At 40.8% G+C, this 20,448-nt stretch overlaps 1 protein-coding gene across 9 annotated transcripts in view; it reads left to right on the top strand.

The window, feature by feature from the left end:
• STOX2 (storkhead box 2) overlaps window positions 1-13,835 on the top strand; it is a 72,526-nt gene extending 58,691 nt beyond the window's left edge. For all 9 annotated transcript variants that reach the window (XM_051790423.1, XM_051790424.1, XM_051790422.1 and 6 more), the window contains 2 exons: window positions 1,506-3,777; window positions 8,121-13,835. In XM_051790423.1, the coding sequence (XP_051646383.1) occupies window positions 1,506-3,777; window positions 8,121-8,316 (2,468 nt within the window). In that variant the 3' untranslated portion in view covers window positions 8,317-13,835. The remainder of the gene's footprint in view (window positions 1-1,505; window positions 3,778-8,120) is intronic.
• The last annotated feature ends 6,613 nt before the right edge of the window (window positions 13,836-20,448 follow it).

The raw sequence follows: 20,448 nt of genomic DNA, 5'->3' as shown, positions 1-20,448 counted from the left end.
AAAGAGGATGAGTTAAGGAATTAGTACAACTTCTCTTTTTCTTGTTGCTAATCATTTGGTGGAGGTGTTGCTGTCATCCTCATGTTTGCTTACCCAAGGAGATCAGTGAGCTAGCAGGCTCCAACATGTTGGAGAAGAGTTGGGGACTAGACTCTATGTACTTGCTACTGGAGATACCGTGTTTGTGACAGGTACCCATGGTTGAAATTTTTCCATCTAAGTTGGCTTGGATACGAGTACGGGTGCTGACCAAATGACTTCCTGAGTTCCCTTCCAACCTAAGTCGCTCTCTGATGCCTTTTTTTTTTCCCTAGATTACTTTTGTTTAAAAGAAAACCAGAGTAAATAATATTAGCTATTTTAGTTTAAAATAGACTGCACAAACTTTTGAAAAACATTTCTCTAGTTCTAAAAATATAAACAAGACCAATACTCAGCATTAAAATGCATTTTAGTTCAACAAAATGTATTGATTGAAGATAGCTTTTTCCACTGAAAACTTGGAAGTATTTTTATTTTTTATTCAGCATAAACAGATTTTTTTAAATTAACCTGTGAACTAAAGTTCTTGTTTCCTTAACTCTAGATGGAACTTACTTCTATACACAACATGCTAACTCAGTATTTTATCTGATTAAAGTATTGAAGACTTGGTCCTGCACTCTGAACCCAGCAGACCTACTGGTAGTGGGAAGGACCAGGCTCCCAGTGCTGAGTCTACCATATGGCGTTGGTGCAGGCTTGTTGTATTTGTCCCTTTCTCAGTATGCAAGACATGTGCTTAGGTAGTGTCCCTTGCATCTCACACGAAAGGCAAGGAACTCTGAGGAGCAAATAACTAAATCTGTAACTTCCAGCATAATGGAAAAGTGTGCTTGGGTAAGATGAACTGAATCATTCAGCATGTGTCTTTTTTTGGAGAAGCCGATATAGTTCAAACATGCTTTAATGGGAGAGTAAATCAGTTCAATCAAGTTTGTGATGAAGGGGCAGTTTGAGGGAATGCCTTTTTTTTCTTTGTAGTATTCTTCTGTGGAAAAACAACTTAGGCATCCAAAGTAACAAATAACCACTGCTTTATATGTGACAAGGCATTTTAAGAATAGTTCTGGTGAATTGGGATATAAATATTAGTTGGAAGAAGAATAAAAGTGAAATGTTTCCCCTGACACTCTTTTATTTTCAGTGATTCCATCTTATACCTTACGGTCACCTGCACAGTGGAACTGACTAGAAATTCTTGAGTTCTCTCCTTTTTTTTTTTTTTTAACATTTTATTAATGGCCTCTTTTCTATTTAATTAATAATTGATATGTCGGAAGGGTAGGAGATGAGTGGAGAAACAAACAGAGAAAAGAATGCCTAACAAAATGTTTTACTGGAGTTGTTTGCTCAGCATATTCCAGCTTGTACGTTGGGAAAAACAGCTTTTTGTTGGGGAGGGGGGAACCAGAGAGTTCTGCGGTTTTATGCAGTCCCTAATATGTCTTTACTGTCATTTCTAGGAGTTCCAACACCCAGTCCAGAAATCCTTCGACATACTTTGAATATGCTTGTACGGGAGAGGAAAATATACCCAACTCCGGATGGTTATTTCATTGTAACCCCGCAGACTTACTTTATAACACCATCTCTCATAAGAACTAACAGTAAATGGTACCATTTGGATGAGAGGATACCTGACAGGTCTCAATGTACCTCTCCCCAACAAGGAACTATAACTCCCTCCACCTCGGGATGCGTCAGGGACCGAACGCTACCCAAAAACCACTGCGACTCCTGCCATTGTTGCAGAGAAGACATGCACAGCATGCATGCATCTACCCTACAGAGGAAATCAGCAAAAGACTGTAAAGACTCATACTGTCCTCCCTCATTATGTCAGGTCCCACCTACTGAGAAAAGTAAAAGTACTGTCAATTTTTCATATAAAGCAGAGACACTCACAAAGCCTAAGGATGTAGAAAAGCAGTCTAAGAAATTTGGACTCAAATTATTCCGATTAAGTTTTAAGAAGGACAAGACAAAACAGTTGGCAAATTTCTCTGCCCAGTTTCCTCCAGAGGAGTGGCCACTAAGGGACGAGGACACCCCTACCACTATACCTAGAGAGGTAGAAATGGAGATTATCAGGCGCATTAACCCAGACTTGACTGTGGAAAATGTCATGAGACACACTGCACTAATGAAGAAACTTGAAGAAGAAAAAGCTCAACGAAGCAAAGCGGGATCTTCAGCTCACCACAGTGGACGAAGTAAAAAGAGCAGGAATCACAGAAAGTCTCATGGGAAATCGAGGTCGCACAGCAAGACCCGGGTATCCAAAGGAGACCCATCAGATGGCTCTCATTTGGATATACCTGCTGAAAGGGAGTATGAGTTCTATGACCCCTTGACTAGATCCCCACGGGAAGGCTGTTTTATAATAGAACACAAGGGAGATAATTATATAATGCACAGCAATCCTAACATGATTGAATCTCACTTTCCCATGACACCAGAGTGGGATGTGTCTGGTGAGCTGGCCAAAAGAAGAACTGAAATGCCTTTCCCTGAACCTTCCAGGGGAAGCTCTCACTCCAAGGTCCATCGGAGCCACAGCCATACACAGGATAGAAGATCGAGGAATGAGCGGTCCAGTAAGGCTAAAGAAAGGTCTAGATCCATGGATAACTCCAAGGGACCTCTGGGCTCAGCAACTTTAGGAACACCTGAAGATCTAGGTGAAGGCTGTAGCCCAGATGACCAAACAACTAGCCAAACTTACATTGACGATAGTACCTTAAGGCCATCTCAGTCATCAACGCTCAGTCATCAAAGGGCTCTGATTTCATCTGCAAGCTACAAAGAGACTTGCATCCCTGAAAAAGCCAGTGGCAGTGTAGAAACCCCCAGTTCTTGTAGCTTATTGGAACAAAGCAAGCTTACAGAGAATTTGCCATCGTATAGTGAGCTCAACTCCTGCACAACAAAATCTGCAGTCGATGACTATTTTCAGTGCAACACATCCAGTGAGACTGTGCTGACTGCTCCATCACCACTGGGAAAGAATAAAGAGGATCATGATACGCTCACAGGGACAGATGGGCTCAAAAAAATGACTCCCGCAGAAAGACAGGCTCAACATATTGCAAGGGAGCCTGGGGTGCACAAGGAGGAGTCCCCAAAGGGCCCAAGCAGTGGTTCAGCGGTTGCCGGACAAACTCCAGAGGTGATTGCAAATGGGCGGCTGGTTCAACACCATAGTGCTGAATCAAGTAGCCTTGATAAAAGGAAAGAAATATTTAGCAAGGATACACTCTTTAAACCTCTGCACAACACTCTTTCTGTGAATAGTTATCATAAGTCTAACACACCTCTGCTAAAGCCCCATCAAAAGACGCCCTCTGACACGTTGCCAGTCAGATGTGAGAAACTTGAACAAGCGATAGTAACCTCAGTCACACAAGTCATGCCCGTTTCTCAGAGACAGCAAGAGACAGCCGGGAACCAGGAGGCCTCCTTCGACTACTACAACGTATCTGATGATGATGACTCAGAGGAAGGAACCAACAAAAATGCTGAGGAAGAAAAGAATAGGGATGATGTTGGTACAATGCAGTGGCTCCTAGAGAGAGAAAAGGAGAGAGATCTGCAGCGGAAGTTTGAGAAGAATCTTACTCTTCTCACCCCGAAGGAAACAGAAAATAGCAACAACCAGAGAGCCACCCACTCAGCCCGCCTGGACAGCATGGACAGCAGCAGCATTACTGTGGACAGCGGGTTCAACTCTCCACGGTAGGACTGTCACATTCATTGCAGCTTTACAGACTAGGAAGTTCCATTTATAGTTATATGTGTGTGATATTGGTGACAGAATGTAGGGCTGTATTAAACAATTTCACACATTTTCAGACAGTGTTTTCTCTGGAATCTTCTATTCAGATGTGTGGGTTTCCCACCATACCGTAAGAAGGCAATGACCATTTGCGGCATTGACTCTGTATTAGTTCATTCTTCTGTTTGCTGAAAACCTCCCTGTATCTTTTTTTTTCTGTATTAAACTTGGTTTTGCATTTAGAATAGAAGGGATGAGCTTGTGTTACTGCCCCCTTCCCTTTCCCTCTAAGATACTATCAACGAGACTAATGGGAAGACTAGGCATCACTAGGTGGCATAATCTTTGGCTCAGACAAAAACGGGAAATTATATTGTTTTGTGTTTGGTCTTTTTTGTTTGCTTTCTTCACAAATGTTGGAAGTATATCTAGTTACCATCCAAACTGGTGAGACTGGAACAGCCACTCCCCCTACAGTGCTTAAAGTGCTCAGGATATTTGAACTTCAGAGGTGATTCAACGCTGCATCAGCTGAGAGAGAGGTGCCTTGCCTAAGATGCTTGGGAAAAGAGTCCAGGTGTTTGCATGTGGTGGTGCTGGTTAGTAATTTCCATTCCAGAGCTTTCAGACATCATGGAAGTCTCAGTGTGCTGGAAGTCTTACAGGTGTAGGGAGGAGAGAGTTGCTGGTACGTTCCCTGCCCTGGAGATTTCACAAGCTCATTTCCAGGTTTAGAATCCTTTACTGGAGCCTTTTTCCTTGTCTCTCTGACCTTTGGCAGTGCTAGCTCCTTGATGGAATTGAGCTTGACCAGTTTTGTTTGGCCTGGATAGCAACCCATCAGAGTTCAGAAGAATGACTCTAAGAACACAGAAATGATTTACCATAGTAGTTTTCTTATAGTGTGTTACTTAAGCTTAAATTATTTATTACCTGTGTTTAACAATAAAACCTTCAAGAGTTGGTTTGTATTAGGTGAAAAAAGGTTGGGTTTTTTTGCTTTGTTTTTTTGTTTTGGTTTTTGCCTTTTTTTTTTTCCTCTGTAAATGGTGTTCTTATTCCACAGAAATATGTGGGTTTTTATATCTATAGCAAAGGCTTCCAGAAAGGCATGTGAAAAATTTTGTGTTTCTATGCAGGACTAAATTTCATTTTCAGTTGAAGTCCTGTCATTGTGAAATAAATTCCTTTGGATTTGATGGCTACTCCCATTTGATGTCAATGACAAGGCAACAATTAGTGAGCCTCATGCAGCATGCAGTAATTATCAAACTAGAGCAGGCTTTTAGCAAATGTATGATTTTTCTGAGTAAAATAATGAAAAATAATTTGAGTAAATTGTACCACTTACACTGAGTTCACCCTAAAAAAGAAACTTGAGAAGGTTTTGAATTTGTTTGTGTTATTGATTGTTCTGCAGATGCTTCTCATCTTTCTCATGTACAACTGTTGTATGAAGCTGTTTGCACTGTTCTTTTTTAAATGTAATCTCTTCCTTTAGTTGAAGTGCTATACTTGCAGCTGGTTTTTGTGGGGGAGTATGTCATGGTGTTTGCTTCTTGCTCAACCTGCCTTACTCCACAGAGTATGAGTCACCTCCAGGATAGGATATCAACTGGATTAAAAATCAGTTCTTGGACTACTTTTGTATGCTAGCTGAATATCAAACTTGTGTTTCTGGTTAATGCAAAGGTAGACATTTTCTTCCCTAATTATTTACACAAAAGCTAAAATTTCTGTTTAACATAAACTTACTAGCAAGAGAACAGAATATGTGAGCATATAGTCTGGATATTTCAAAGGCTTTTTCATGAGCTTTACATCAAAATTATTAAATTTGATGATTTTGCTGAGTTTTGGCCACTCCTTGGTATAAGTCTATAAAAATAAATTGAGCTGAGGGTGAATTCAGCCCTTTGGCTATAATTACCATGCTGTTATTACTTTCCTACCTTAGAACAAAAAAAATCCAACTAGATCTGACAGCATCCATTAGCAGATACCTAGGGAAGAGTATAAGAACAGGACATGCATGTAAGTGATGTTCCTCAGGTATATTCTTTAAGCGTTCACTGATGATGTAACTTTCGACTTCCTGCCTCCACTGATGATGTGACTCTCTACTTCCTGAGGTGAGGTGGTATCTTTTCATTCAAACTGAAGTGTGCAACATTGCTAGGGAATCAAAATGACCAATTCCAGACTATGAAAGAAGAAGTATATGTTTAAAATGTGACAACTTGAAAAAAGGACAGTAAAACAAAAAACCAAACCAAACAAAAAAACCCCCAAACAAACGAAAACAAAGAAACCAACTAGATGTAGTTACAGAGATTTGCAATGGTTGTTTGACTTCCAAAGTATTTTGTTTCAAAGTTTGTGAACATACCAATCACCACTGGGAAGAAATCCTCACAATATTTTGTGTATTGCTTTTATGCAAGTTTATATAGTAAATATAAACTTAGCTGTCAAGATTAATTTTATTCCTTTATTCTTAGAGCTTATATAATACTGTTGCTCCTTTGTCATCTAAAAAAAGAGGTGGTCATAATTTTGACATTACTTTGCATGCAAAATTCTTGCTGCAGTCTTTGTGTGTACATGTTGTAATGGTCAGTTTGTAGTACCAGAATTGAAAATGATCTGGAATTAGTGGTCCCATAAGGAATGATACAGTACTGAATCATCTCTGAAAACCAAGGTTTGCATCTATTTTCATTAAAAAGCAGAGGGAGAAGAATCAAAAAATGAGCAACAGAAGTGCACCATATGTCATTGCAGCTCACAGAAATTACATACTATATACATCACCCATCATAGCTGTTGGGAATTATGGACAGGAAGACACTTATTGGCAGAAGATTATCAGTACCATTTTGATCAATTTAAAAGATCTGTGGAAGTTTTCCTAAAAGCATCATTGATTTTCCAGATTCAGTCAGTTTAAGATTATTTAAATCTGCCCTATAACTAGGCAAGGTGTTTCTTCCTCTGTGCCATGCACTGACACATTTCTCCCCTGACACATCCAAAACTGTGCATTCCTACTCTTCTCCTGACGCTAGCACTAATTTTTTAATTTTTTTTTCCTGAAGGCTAGTGTTTAACTGATCAGTCCCTGATCTGGCTGGCTGTAAGACTTAGTATCAGGGAAGCAGCAGAAACGTGGCAGGGTCAGGTCCACACAAAGCAGGCAAGAGCTGCCCTTTTCAATAGCAGGTAAATTTAGGTTGACTTTAAACTGACTATGAAACTCTTGTCATCAGTATCTTTGGTTCTAGTGCTTATTTAACAATTACATTCAGTCCTCTAATATATTCTGTAAACGTCTCCATAGCAAGTGGTGATGTCATTTTACAAAGAAATAGGGATACAGGTGAAGGTTACATAACCAGGGGCCACATGCTATTTGAAAGCAAATGTCTCTGCACAGGAACACGTTATTTGAAGATCAAAAATTACTAAAGACTGTAAAGAGAACAAAAAGAGTAGTAGTGATAAAACTAGTCTTAGCATGCCATGTCTGAGTTTTTTAAAAGTGTAGACTAAAATACAGGCTTCTCTGCCTTCATAATTAGATGTATTAAAAGACTTAATCTTTTAAAGTGCTAAGTGTCCCATCACTCCTGTGAATAAATGATATGTTAGAACTAAAGGAACATTGTCCATTTTCTGATGAAATAGCAGCACTGGTTGTTCAGGGCATGATCACAGACCAGACAGTTAAGATTTCTCAGTATCTTGGTAAGTTGCAATTGTCTCAACTGCAAAGCAAAATTGAAGTGTTATGTTCAGAAGCATTGTGGGTTTAATGTAAAGTAAGATTTTTAGTTAATATTTTTTGTATAAAAACATAGGTGGAAAAGGAAACAACAGAGGATGCTGTGTTACATGATTGCTGTCCCGGCTCTGCTTAGTCACAGAGCTAATTTGATGAAGCTACTTTGTGCAAAAATGCACCAGTCAGGAAAGAAAATTAGTACGTTCAGATGCAAGATGGAAGCTGTTTCTTTGGGTGAAAAATCTAGATGCTTGATACTGGTTCAGCTTACACTTTGTGTGACAGCTTCGGCTGTGCTTAGTGCTGTACCTGTGTGTTACAGTATGATGACTGCTGAGCACCTCTGGAACGCACTTTGGAGGAACATATGTGTAGCATCAAAACGAGGTGACTCATTGATGTGACATTACGTGCAAACACAGGAAACCTATTATAAAACACTCTATTCTCCTTTCCTGTCTGGTAGATATATAGGCATGTCATATATGAGTGTGTATATATATTTCTTTTCCATTCCAGTACTCGTGAGAGCCTGGCATCCAACACTTCAAGTATCGTTGAAAGCAACAGACGTCAGAACCCCGCTCTGAGCCCTGCACATGGAGGCGCAGGCCCAACGTTCAACTTCCGAGCCACTGCAGACCCACCCACAAGTGAAGCTGAGAAACTGCAGAAACCTACTAACTGCCTGCAAGCTTCTGTCACTAGTGTCTGATAGTCATCCTGCCTCAGATCGTCTGTCTCGTCCTATACAGCAAAGTTTACGACACTGGGACTGATGTTTACATCTTTGGGGAAAAATAAAACAAACATCTCAACCACAGTTTTAGTGTTTACTTAAACTGTGCTGCTATGTAGACTAGGGGCAACAAAGAAGTCTTTATTTCGAGGTATTGCTTTTCACATTTGCGGCTCCGTAGCAACAGAATAGCAGTAGGGATAATATGTACACTTTTTGCTTCACTTAATTGTAACTGAGCACATATATGAAAGTCTAGACACTGTAAGTGTAATCTGCATTTTCAATGTCCATGCAGTTGCCAAGTTCATTTAAAAAAATGCCACAGATGTGTGATGCCCCTGGTCAGAAGCTAAACTCTGCTGCAGAGTTGATAATTTTTTACTTCAAAAACTGAGCCACTGCTGAAAGTAACCAGCCAGGATCACCATGAGGAAAAACAATGCCAAACATGACAAGTGATGACCTCAGCTCTGTCTGTGAATTATTAATACTAATCAGTCATTTTCACTGTGCATTTTTGTGACACAATTTTACAAATACCTGTTTAAGCGAGTAAAGGGAGGTTTGGGTTTTGTTTTGATTTGCTTTTTGCTAAGTATGGAGGGTGGGATGGGAGGTGGCTGCTTCTTCTGTTTCAAAAGTATGAGAGATGTTTACTTAATGAGACTTGCTACCTGACCTTCCATAGTCATCAGTGAGGAGGTGAGCCTTTGTGTAGAGGGGGGAGTGGGGAGGGAAGGGAAAGATATAACTGTCATGGAGCCACAGTGTGGAGTGACACAAAATATATCAAATGTCTTCAGAATAATTCACATATTTTCAAAAGATAATCTAATTCTTGTGTCACTTCTGGTATTGCAACTTGCCATTAATATAAGAATCAGGATAACTAATTTCTTGGAACAAAAATATCCTTTATGATATAAATGACAAGTATGGCCTGAAGAATTGATTTCTTTCTAGTGGAAGGACATAAATCTATTTTATGTAGCTTATTAAATAGAGTGCCTAAATTAGGCTATTAAAAATAGCATACAGTGTAGTGATTATCAGAGAACAAAATTTAGAGAATTATAAACTTCTGGCCTTTTTATTCAGTGGATGTTATTTGCAATTTAGCATTTTATGGACATGTCTGGTTTCTAGAAATTAAATGTGTCCACTTGGTTTGCAGTAGAAATCTAAGTCCTGTAGGCACAGTACATCCTAATTGCTCTCCCTAGACTGTTACTCCAGCGTAATTAGTACTATTCTAATTACTGCAGAGTAAATTCTACAGATAGTTAAACTCCAAGAGTAATTTTTAGGTATAGGGTCACATTCTGCTCTGTTACTCATGCAACCTGGTAGTGCAACGAACTGACTTTTTTATCAGAACAGACAAACTGGTGAAAGAATAACAAAGATACTAAAATGTGCATCAGCCAAAATTGTTTAATATAAAAGGGATGTTTACCCTATCTAGCTCTTGTAGAACACGAGTGTGAAACCCAACTGTACATATTAAAATCCAGTATTTTCATCAGGTTCTGGTGACGTGTATTACTCTGTATACAAAGTCATTTGAGCTTCACTTATGTTCTCTATTGTCATCAGAAGTATTTACTGAAGATTCAGCCTTATGTTACACCGTTGGATATAGTTCATTTACTTATAAAACAACTCTCTAACTCTGGACACAATCAGTTTCCAGTTCTGTCAAGAACACCCAGTCAATGCACAGGTCTGTTTTCATTGATTTCAGTGTATAATTTCCATTTCATAGGAGCAATAAGACCTTTCAGTGCACATAAAGGAAATTATTGTGCTTTTGGTTGGTTATCAAAGTCACTTGGCCTTTAGCCTTCTGCCTTATCATACCTTCCAAGATGTGCTCTAATTACCATATAATGCTTTGCATGACGCATCTTATTATTCAATCTGTAACTCCAGCCGTACTTATTCCATGCAAACTGTAGAGTCAGAATTTTTGTGGGGAATTGTCATATACTATGCAGTGGCTGACTGTGATTTTGTTTCTGAGATGAGCTCTGACATCAGCAGTATGTATCAAATCAGTAAATAAAAATGTCGAACCGATAAAATTTACAGTGATGATCTGAAGTACTAACAGCAGTATTAAAATGTGAAGAGCAAAAACAGATTTCACCTTTGGAGAAATAATTGTTTGTCATAAGCTAATCAGAATTTATGCAGGCAGCTGGTTGTACAGAAGACATCGTTCCAACAAAATGCGATAGTACATACCTATGAACTGTATAGTATGTTGTTTCCTAAAGTTCCCAGAGACCAGCAGACAATATAAATGTCATATTAATGTTGACATGGCATTGTACCAATATTAATGTGACTCTTGGAATATGGAATGTAAACAGAAGTTTCAAATAGAAACGTTCTAATCTTGATTTATTTTTTTTCCTTTTAAAATCACAATGGAATATAAGGAAATTCCATCTTGAGGTTCTTGTAACAAAACCACGAGAGTGGAGCTTGAGTGCTTTATGTCGCCCTAATCCTTTGATGAAATCATAGCCTTGTATTATGTGGTTGCTTATCTATCATTCTTCTAATGTATCAATTTAAAGGTTTACAGAGTTAGATTAGGTTGAATCTGTATTGTGTTCAACTGTAAAGGGTCAACACAAATCTGTCGGCATTTTGCACACTTAATATGTATTATTATAATACAACATGTTACTTTTGTGGTAATTTTTTTTACACATATAACTACCTCCATGAATTTGATGAGATGCAGCAACATGAAAAGTGTATTGTACAGAGCAAGGTTAAAAACTTTGAAGCATTAGGTCATGGCGTTCTCTTGTGTGTCAATGCTTGCATATGAAGTCATCATGTTTCCATTGCCACGATTTCCTTCTACAGTGTTAAAAAGATGGCTTTCAGATGAGTCACTTAAAGACTTTGACAAGGCTGCATAATTGGGATAGAAGTGAAAGGGAGGCTGAAGCCTTCCATCCTCTCCCCAGTTACTGCTAAATTTCTGCCTGGTAGAACTTGAAAATGTATTTGTAATTTAGAAAATTAGAAACATCTACAGTCTGTGAAATATGATTGACAGTTTGGGGTTTAACAGAAGACACTGTGGGTATTTTCTTGGCAGCCTTCAGATACTTTGGGCCCTACTCTGCCTCCATCTTTGTCAACATTAGTACGTCATGGTTTCTCTGAACTGGCAAGGGTGTTAAAACAGCTCTTCCTTTAATGATATGCACTCTGGTCTCTAGATTGTGTGCATCTAAAACATTTGCTCCTATAGAAATTACCAAGAGCCTTTAATTGACTTTGCTGGGAGCAGTATTAGGGTCCCTACTCAAGGTATGTGCCTATTGTTCGAAGAACATGGGCAAGTTTCCAAGAAGAATTAAGCTGACTTGGAAAAGTAGCCAGCTGCAACAAGCCACCTTTCAAGAGGGAAGAAAGATTTTTCCAAAAACCAAAGGAAGAAAGTGGCAGTTGAACCTAAGCAAATCACATTTATATACAAATCCCGATTTATGAACACTTTTCAGCAAACCTAGTACCATTATCCTGGTGCAAATTAATATACAGTCATCAATTGAGCTAATTTTGCCATTTTAAGTATTTCAGTTAAAAATTAGAAGTCATTATCCATTTGGCTCCATGCACCACTGTAAAATGACTGTTATATGCGAAACGACGTTCACTCAACTTTGAAAAGTAAAAATGTATTGGAAAACAAACATTTTAATGAAAACCGTGGCCTAAGTGTTTGCCAGCAGTAGTCATTTTTAGAAAAGAGAACAAGCAAACCAGTATCCAGAGGCCATCATAAACACAGATAATACTTTGCACTTAAATCACACCTTTTTGCCTGAGGGCCTCGAAGCACTTGACATGGTACCAGCTAAGCCTTGTGAGCCTTTGAAGTAGGCAGAGTTCACTGACCCTGCTTTTTGTCCAGGCCCATTGGAAAAAAGTTCAGGCTAAGAGTCTGCAGACTAATTTATTAACTGGTTGCTTTCTTAAAGTTACTGGAGTAAGTTTAATAGTTAACCAAAGTGTTCCATGTTTATACTCCGAAATTATTCTTTTGATGCATTCACTTTGTTTAAGAGAGAAACTGCTTTACAGCCCTGCAGACACTCTTGGATTAGCAGTGCCAAAACCAAGTTTTCAGTCATACAAGTACTGCCAGCAGTGGTTTTAGAAACAGTTATGTTAATTAGAAATCTGTTTTTCAAATACATTTTGCAGTGCTTTTCCCAACACAATTGTTCAAATTGTTGTGCTGAGAAAGCAAATAGCACTCCTAATCTGTCGTCCTACCCACAGTTTACAATTCTCTTTACTCTTCTGAAGAAAACTGTACAGTATTAGAGAGAAAAGTTCTATTTTTTACAAAATTCTTTTAAAAAAAAAAAGGTATATATCTAAAATGTTCCCCCCAGCATAAGTAAAGTGCATCGTTCCTGCATGAGAGACATGCAGTGGACCCACCAAAAGCCAAGCTGGTGCTAGAAGAAAACGGGACTATCACACTTTATAGCGGCGCTCTAAATGTTAGTTTCAGATATGTGAGTGTAAATCTGGCTTAACTCCCCTGATCTCCCGCGGATCTGAGAGAGATGGGAATGGGTCGTTAACTCCATTGAAGCTCAGTTCTGAGCTGAGGGTTTCCGTGTTCCTCCCCCCGCCCCAAGACACTAAATGCAGAGAAGGAGCAGAAGGCCACGCACACGCACCTGGCTCTGGAAAGGCAGCCTGGGCTGAATCCCTGCTGAAACGCACAGCCACCCAGCTGGGATGCCGTGACAGCCGCCACGTGTTCCCCACCTCGGAAGGGTGATTTCCCATGTGGTGCACTGCCCTCGAGTTGTATAGCGGTTAGAGCCACCCGAAGGATACCCACCCAGAAGTATGAAAGGGCCCTTGGAGTAATTGGCACAGATGTTACTTTTATATGTGGAGGAGATTTAAGTTTAAAGGGATCATAATTCTGCAGGTAATTTTCTGTGAGTGACTGAATGTGGCTGTTGCATTAGGTTTAAATGAGTTAATAAATGCAAGTGGGACTTACTGTATGTTAGAAGGGAGTTTTGCAGCCAAGACTGCCTTGTATAAATGTGTTTGCACTGAAAAAAAAAATTAAAAAATTACTTGGTCTCTGGTTGCTGTAAAGGTCATCCAAGATGGATGTTCTGTTTATATTGTATAGTATTTCATATGAAATAATTGCAGTTCATGAAATGTCTTCCCTAACGTTACTGATTTATAACAGCACATTTGTAACATGGTTTTTATTGTGTCAGTGTACCATATTGTAAATGATGATTACTTGTCATGCTTAGTATAATAATTTAAAGGAAAAAAAGGACAGGGATTTTTGTAAGTCTATATTTGAAAGTCCCTCCATATGGTAATATTGTGTTCATGTTGTTTATGTAGTGTTGTGTGAAATATCCATTTTGGATTGTGTTACTTTTTAAGATATTAAATAACATTTGGTTATATGTTCTAAGTGGATTCTTTGCACTCATCGGTGTTTCTAGGATATACTTACGTTTCATTTAGAGAATATACTTACATTTCCATTTAATATGCTGTTTCACTCCTTCACTTAGAAACCTTGCACAACAAACCAGAAATCTCAGAAAACAAAGGGACATAACAACTTGCTGTGTTCCCCTACACTTTATAAAAGCTCTCTGGGCCATTAAATAAGAGTGCAAGGGAGAAAATTCATCAATTTGAAACATACTGGTTTGGACTGGACATGAAGGTGACAGGTGCAGGGGGAGTGTGATCTCCACTGAATGCATGAGTGCACAGCTGAGATGTACCCGAGCTCCAGGAAATGAGAAGTCCATTGCTGCTAAGACCAACAGGTGTCAAGTACCTCTTTTCCTCTCCTCTCCATCCTCATGAGCCAAAAGAGGACCTGGTGCATACAGCCAAGAGAAAGGGCTCTAACAAGGAGATTTTTTCACAATCTTCAAAAAAAGCTGATGGGAAAGGCCCAAGTGGACAAATGCAGGTGCCATTTTTCCACTCTCTGTCACCACCTGAAAAAAGGTTTTGAGGAGGTTTAGGGTTCAGGAGATTTGCCAGAGTTGTGCCACAAGAACTGCTGTTTGCCAAGGTCAGCTATGAGTATTTACATTTACAAGATAAACAAAGGAGCATCTATTGTAAGAAGGTGCTGTCATAAGCATCTTGTCTTGTCACCTGCCAGTGGCACATACTACTACCATGCTATCTGTAGTCTTTGCTGGTTCCCCTTCATCCATCTGCTTCCTTTGTAATCCATCTCCATGAAATTGTGCATTTTGAATTGCAAGGGGGAAAAAAGCCAAAGCCAGGCAGGGTTTGGCTAGTGCTTTATGCTAGCAGTGTCCTAGTGCCTTGCACAGGCAAAGTCAGTTTTGCATGTTGGTCAGAATTAGACTTTCACAGCCTTTTCAGTATAGCTGGAGAAGTTTGCAAGCACTATTTCCCCCTCACAGAGAGCTTTGTTTTTGTTTCTGTCCTTACAGTGCTCTTGTATTAGGCTGATCAAAAAGTATGATTGTCCAAAGTCACCTCACTTTTCATCATACTTTGTGCTTTAAAACTTTTTTGGAAGGCTGGCTTGAATTCTCTTTATGCCTACTCTGCTGGCAGGTAGACTGAAGATCTTCAGCAAATGACATCTTTTTGGTGAAACATGGCCTATAACATTTGGAAAATGTCTAGGGCTGTTGCTTGGCAGAAGTACTCTCTTGGTTTTAGATCATGCCTTTCTGCTGATAACACTGAGTAAATTTCCATCCCTCTGTATCTACTCTATAAGATAACATTTTTGAAAGATCTCTCCAGATTTTTCTTCCATCAGCCTCTCAACTGTTTCTTTAGTTGTTTTCCTCACAACTTATTTTCTATAATGTCCTTCTTCCAATGAATCCCTTTGTCCTTTTTGACATTTATTCTCCTTCAGGTTGGGGTGTTTTTTTACATGTTACTTGACATGAGATGCTCTCTGCCCCTTTTCTCATTCTCCCCTCTCAAAATGTCATCCTAATTCTATAGTATCTTTTCCCACTTTTCTAATACTTACCCTTTTTCACTGTGCCTGCTCATCAGAAGGACCTCAGAGAAAAAAAAGGTGCTCAGCTGCTTCAGGATAGGTGCTCCTGTCAGCACTTCCCTTCAAGCCATGCTGTTGCAGGCTTTCAATTTTAAAAAAGTTGGGGAATGTAAATATGCCCCATTTTTTTGTCCTTTCTGTTTTCTTCCTACTTTTTGACTACTGCTTCTGCTTTTTTGACTATGTTTTTTTCTGGCCATCATGTCTGTGCTTTGAGGGCTCAAAGAGGAGACCCATAACCCTTAACAGCACTGGAACAACAGGTCACATTTGTCTTCCTCAGGGCACCAAGCAAGGCCCCAGATAAATGCTTAGGAAAGTGATTCCTCCAGCTGTGCTTCACAGCTGTGAGGAAGATGGCCTCTACTTAACCAGCCTTTCCTAAACTGCAGGGAGGTAGCCCACAGCTCTGACACTTCAGTGGACTATAGCTGATATTTGAAGGGAGAAGGGTTTTGTAGCAGTACAAGATGCTGGGACTTCGATAGCTGCCTGTGGTTTTGTGTGGAGATGGCTAAGCTTGCATTTATAAGCAAATTCCTTCTGTGCCTGTAGGTCCTCATGTTTAGCAAAGTATTTTTAGCACAGCTGTCACAGAAGTGATGAATAGGGACTGGGAATGGGAAATCCCAAGTACTTTTTTTTAGCATCCTTTGTTTTTAATCTTTCATCCTAATAAGCACATAAAACCTAACCCTGTTCTGCCAGCTATGTGAAAATAAGCAAACAGTAAATGAATCTACCAGCATGTTTGTGCGTACACTGAGATAGTTATGTACTCTGCCTGATTGCTTGCTTGCTTAAGGAAACTTGAACCTTTTTGTTTTGAGTTCTCTCCATTTTTCTCCTCTTGTCCCTCTGCTTGACCCTGGTAAAATTAACTAATAAGTACTAAAGAGGGTCAATCCTGCAGAAACTGCAAAAGTAGCAGCTTCCAATGTGTTCAGCAGTGCGCTGGTACCGAGAGGACAAGCAGGAGCCAGGTCTCTCCCATGGATGTCGGCTTTCCTCATGCAGCAGTTAAAAGGTACACCAGCACTGGCACTTCAGCTCCAAGCAGGACTGTGCTCCAGCAAGGGCTGTCCTGATTGCCCGTGCTCACTGTGCTGCAGTTCCAATTGCAGTCGGTCAGTCTTGGCACAGAGGGGCTGCACGACTTGCTGATAAAACTTCTGTGCCAGAGGATGCACATCAGGAGCACAGCCACAGCACTGCAGCCCTTTTGGGTCTTACTACCTCAGTTTTTGGAAAATGAGGACCTAGGTAATTAACTTTACAGGGCAGCTTGTTGCATCAGAGGAGTTTGAATGCAAACCCCATCCCATGACCCACGTACATGGAAGCTGCCCTCACTATGTCTCCACCATGCACATCACTACACATATACCACTGGGCACTGACTGCCAGGAGCAGCCATCAAGCTTGCAAACTTGCTGACTCAGGAGTGCAGACCTCCAGGCTAGGTGAGTCTTAGGATTGTGGGCGGTGACTGGGACAAGGACAGCAGAGAGGGGCACTTGTCTTTCTGGCTATGGCAGGTGAATGCTGCCCCTGCCTCCACAGCGAGCCCCCTCTTCCCTCAGCACTGCTGTTCCTTGCAGCCCAGTAGCCAGTAGCCTTGAACCAAATCCCCAGTCTCGGCTTCCTGTTGAGCTGTGGGGCTCCAGCCCCTTGCTGCTGTTCACCCCAGCATGGGGAGGCCATGGTGGGGGAGAGGCTCTTCTCTGTCCAGTTTAGTGCGTGCCTCTGGCTGAGGCCCAAAATGAACATGTCAGAGAAGTCCTATTGCATCCAGCTGCAGCAATTTAACATGATTCTGTGGGACACAAGCTGGTGATGACTTTCAGATACTTGTAACTGGTCCAGCTGTAACCGTCATCTAAGGCATGACCCTGGCAGAGCTTCTCAGTAAAAGAGCAACCACCTTTTTTTTCTCCTTTTTTTTTTTAACCTAGACAATGCAGTATATTTTTTTTCTTTTCTTCTGAAGGAGTGCTGAGACTTCCCAGGGAACTTTGGTTTGAGGCAGAGCTCAAATGAAATCTGTGGCAGAAGCATCACAGGAGGCACCATGAGGAGGAGAGGCGCAGAAGCCACTTTGTCCATCATGGTGCAAACACACAAGGCCACCCTGGTGACCAGCCCCAAGGAACAGAGGTGCTAGACTCCAATTGGAGCCCTTGTCCTTGCCCCATAGAGGAGAAGGACACATCCTCCAAAGTAGAACAGGAAACCCAAAAAGCTCCTCAGCTCTGTTGTTGTTCTGCTGTCCCTTGGCTCCTGCATCTGGCAGGCTGACAGCTTCATGGGAGCCCTCCCTGGCAGCATGTACTGTACTAGTTTTCCATCTTCTCCTCCCCACTTATTTTTGAAGAAAGTAATTTTATCTTCTAACCATAGTGTTTTATTTGTAAGTACTCACCAGTGGACCCTAGAGATTTATTATTAATTCATGATGAAGAAACTCAAGAGTCCCCAGACCTAAGACAGACAATATATTTATTGTTCCTCCTTAAAGATAGACACTTTGCCTTTGCGGTTTTATTATTATCTATAATCCAGTATGGAGAGACAGTATCTCTCATGCTTTGCTGTTAGATAGCAGATAACAGTTTCACCAAATCACAGTTCGTATAAGAAATAAAAAAGTGAGAAATTCACTTATTTTTTGCAGACAGAAATAAGAAAATAAAATCACAGAAAACTAAAACCTTACAGAATGACAAACAGCTTTGAAAAACTTTCATTGAATTTAAAACATTTGCCTGGACATGAGCGAACTTTCCTTGATCCAGAAACTTGTAAAAGAGTATTACCTTAAAATATTTAGACCACTGCAGATTTCTGAACTGTTTGTCCTTATGAAAATTAGTTTCTTGGGATGTTGCTGAGGACAAAGTTGCCTTTTTTGGCACTGTTAGTGTGGGTTAGTAGTGGGTCATCAGGTCCAGTCAGTTGAAACCACCAGCTTCAGTCTCAAGGCAGAGCAAAGCAGCTGAGTTAGTCCCACATCAGGCTAAAAACAAAGACTATTGGGATTTATTTTTTTGGTTAAAAAAAAAAGAAGACTGTAATCTCTGGACTATACAAACATGTAGTGTGTGAATTCTGTGTCTCATGACTGCTACCTTGTGCCATGGATAATGCAGTCAGTGGTGCAACCCTGGCATGGGTCTCCATGAACATACTGGTCAGCAGCTGCCCAGATTTCCTCCAAACTGCTATCTCTGCAATTCGAGGGGAAGAGAAGGAGGGTGGATACCTTTCATCAGAATGAGAAAAAGGGAATTGGAGTATAAGGGCTTAAAAACTCAAGAGATTTCACCAAAACAAAGAGGAAAATGCAAAGGCAGAGGAATGTGAGGCTGCACTTCAGTAGCTGGGGAGTCATAGTTGGGACCAGCAGCTGGAGAAGAAAGATGTCAATTCAAGACAGAAGAAAAAATCTTTACATTGTATGGAGGCTGAAGGATCCTGGGCTCCCAAAAGTCAGCTGAGGCAGGGAACTACATGTGCCTGCCTTCATGGTTTATACAAACCTAAAATAAATAGCAACTGATACTGGAATGTTCTGACATATGTCTGTAGTTGTGCTGTAAGGATGTGGTGTCCCTGAGCAATGTCCAGCCAGGAGGCAGGAGACAGGAGGCAGTGCAGCCACTGAGGGCAGCAGGGGCTGGGTTTCCTGAAGGTGCCCCATTCACAGGCAGAGTGGGGTCATGGAAAAAGGGGTAGAGAGAGATCCCAGCAGGGCCACCTGGCAGTGCTGCCGTGGGGATCCTCCTCTCTGCTGCCCAAGTGCAATGGCCCTCCTTACTCCTGGTTAGCTCCTGGTCTGAAGAACAACTTGCCATGCTTCACCCACTAGGTAGGAACTAGCCACATCTTGCAAAACTGGTGAGATGCTCAGCACTCCTGGAGATATTTCCCTCTACTCAGGCAGCCCCCTAAAACACAAGTTGTAATTGCTTGTCTCAGTATATCAGCCTTCCCCCTTCCTGTGTGTGCAGGATGTTTCTGCTCCTGAAGGTTTGGTCATCCTCAAGGCACCCATATTTGTCTTGGAATAAAAACTTCTCCTTTTTTTCCCTTCCATTCCTGTCATACATGCAATAGTTTGCAATTTCTTCCCTTGTGAAGACTGCAGAGCACTTCCAAGTATATTTTGCATCCTAAAAAACATCTCTCTCCATCAGGAGAAGGTCTGTGATATATTGCAGATATTTGCACGTGGCAGCAGTCTCCATAGAACAGATTACAGAAGGAAGATGGATGGGCAACCAACAATTGCCTCTCCTCTTGCCACTTCTCAGGGGTAGGGAAATTTTAGTACTGGCTCTGTTTACCACACTAGTATATGAAACCATTTGAACATCACTCGGAGGCATCTCCATTTCTAGCTGTGATTGTCATGGAGAACTGGAAGGGGGACACAGAACAGTTTCAGATTATTATGTAAGATTCATCTTATATCTTGTCTTTTTTTACCTACTGCCAGTTCCAAATTAGCCTGTTCCTGTCCATTCAAACAGAAGAAAAGCACTGGCAGAGATTGTCTTGGCCCTATGGCTGCTGTTTGTGTGCTCAGTATAGCCTCCGGCGGTGTTAGTGGCTCTCTCTGGTTGCCTCCTTTCTTCTACGCTTGCAGGATTTTTGGCAAGGACTGTGTTTTGAGGCTGGGTTTGTTACCAGCCAGCTGAGGCCCTCCTCCCTGGCCGAGACCCTGGATGCTGAGCTCATTATAAAATAATTTATTCAGTCTTAGGATGCATTTTTTATATGAAAGCTCTTAGGCCAAAGAGAGTCTTGTGCTGCAATGACTACCTGTACTCAGGTACAGAAGTACTGTGAATGGCTATTTCCCACAGTGAAGCTGCCTGTCTGCCTTATTATTTGAAATTCTGTCTAGGATGGCACTGTTAGGTCTGTCACGACCCATGCTGGTGACAAGCAGCAAGGCTAGTGGTGGGGGATGAACACAGAAAAAGAGCTCCTTTTAC

This window comes from Manacus candei, unplaced genomic scaffold (assembly GCF_025592945.1).
Source record: "Manacus candei isolate 608988 ecotype Guabito, Panama unplaced genomic scaffold, ASM2559294v1 h1tg000028l, whole genome shotgun sequence".
NCBI classification, from domain to species: domain Eukaryota; kingdom Metazoa; phylum Chordata; class Aves; order Passeriformes; family Pipridae; genus Manacus; species Manacus candei.
Note: the sequence above shows the minus strand (reverse complement) of the source record. Positions and strands in the feature narration are given on the sequence as shown.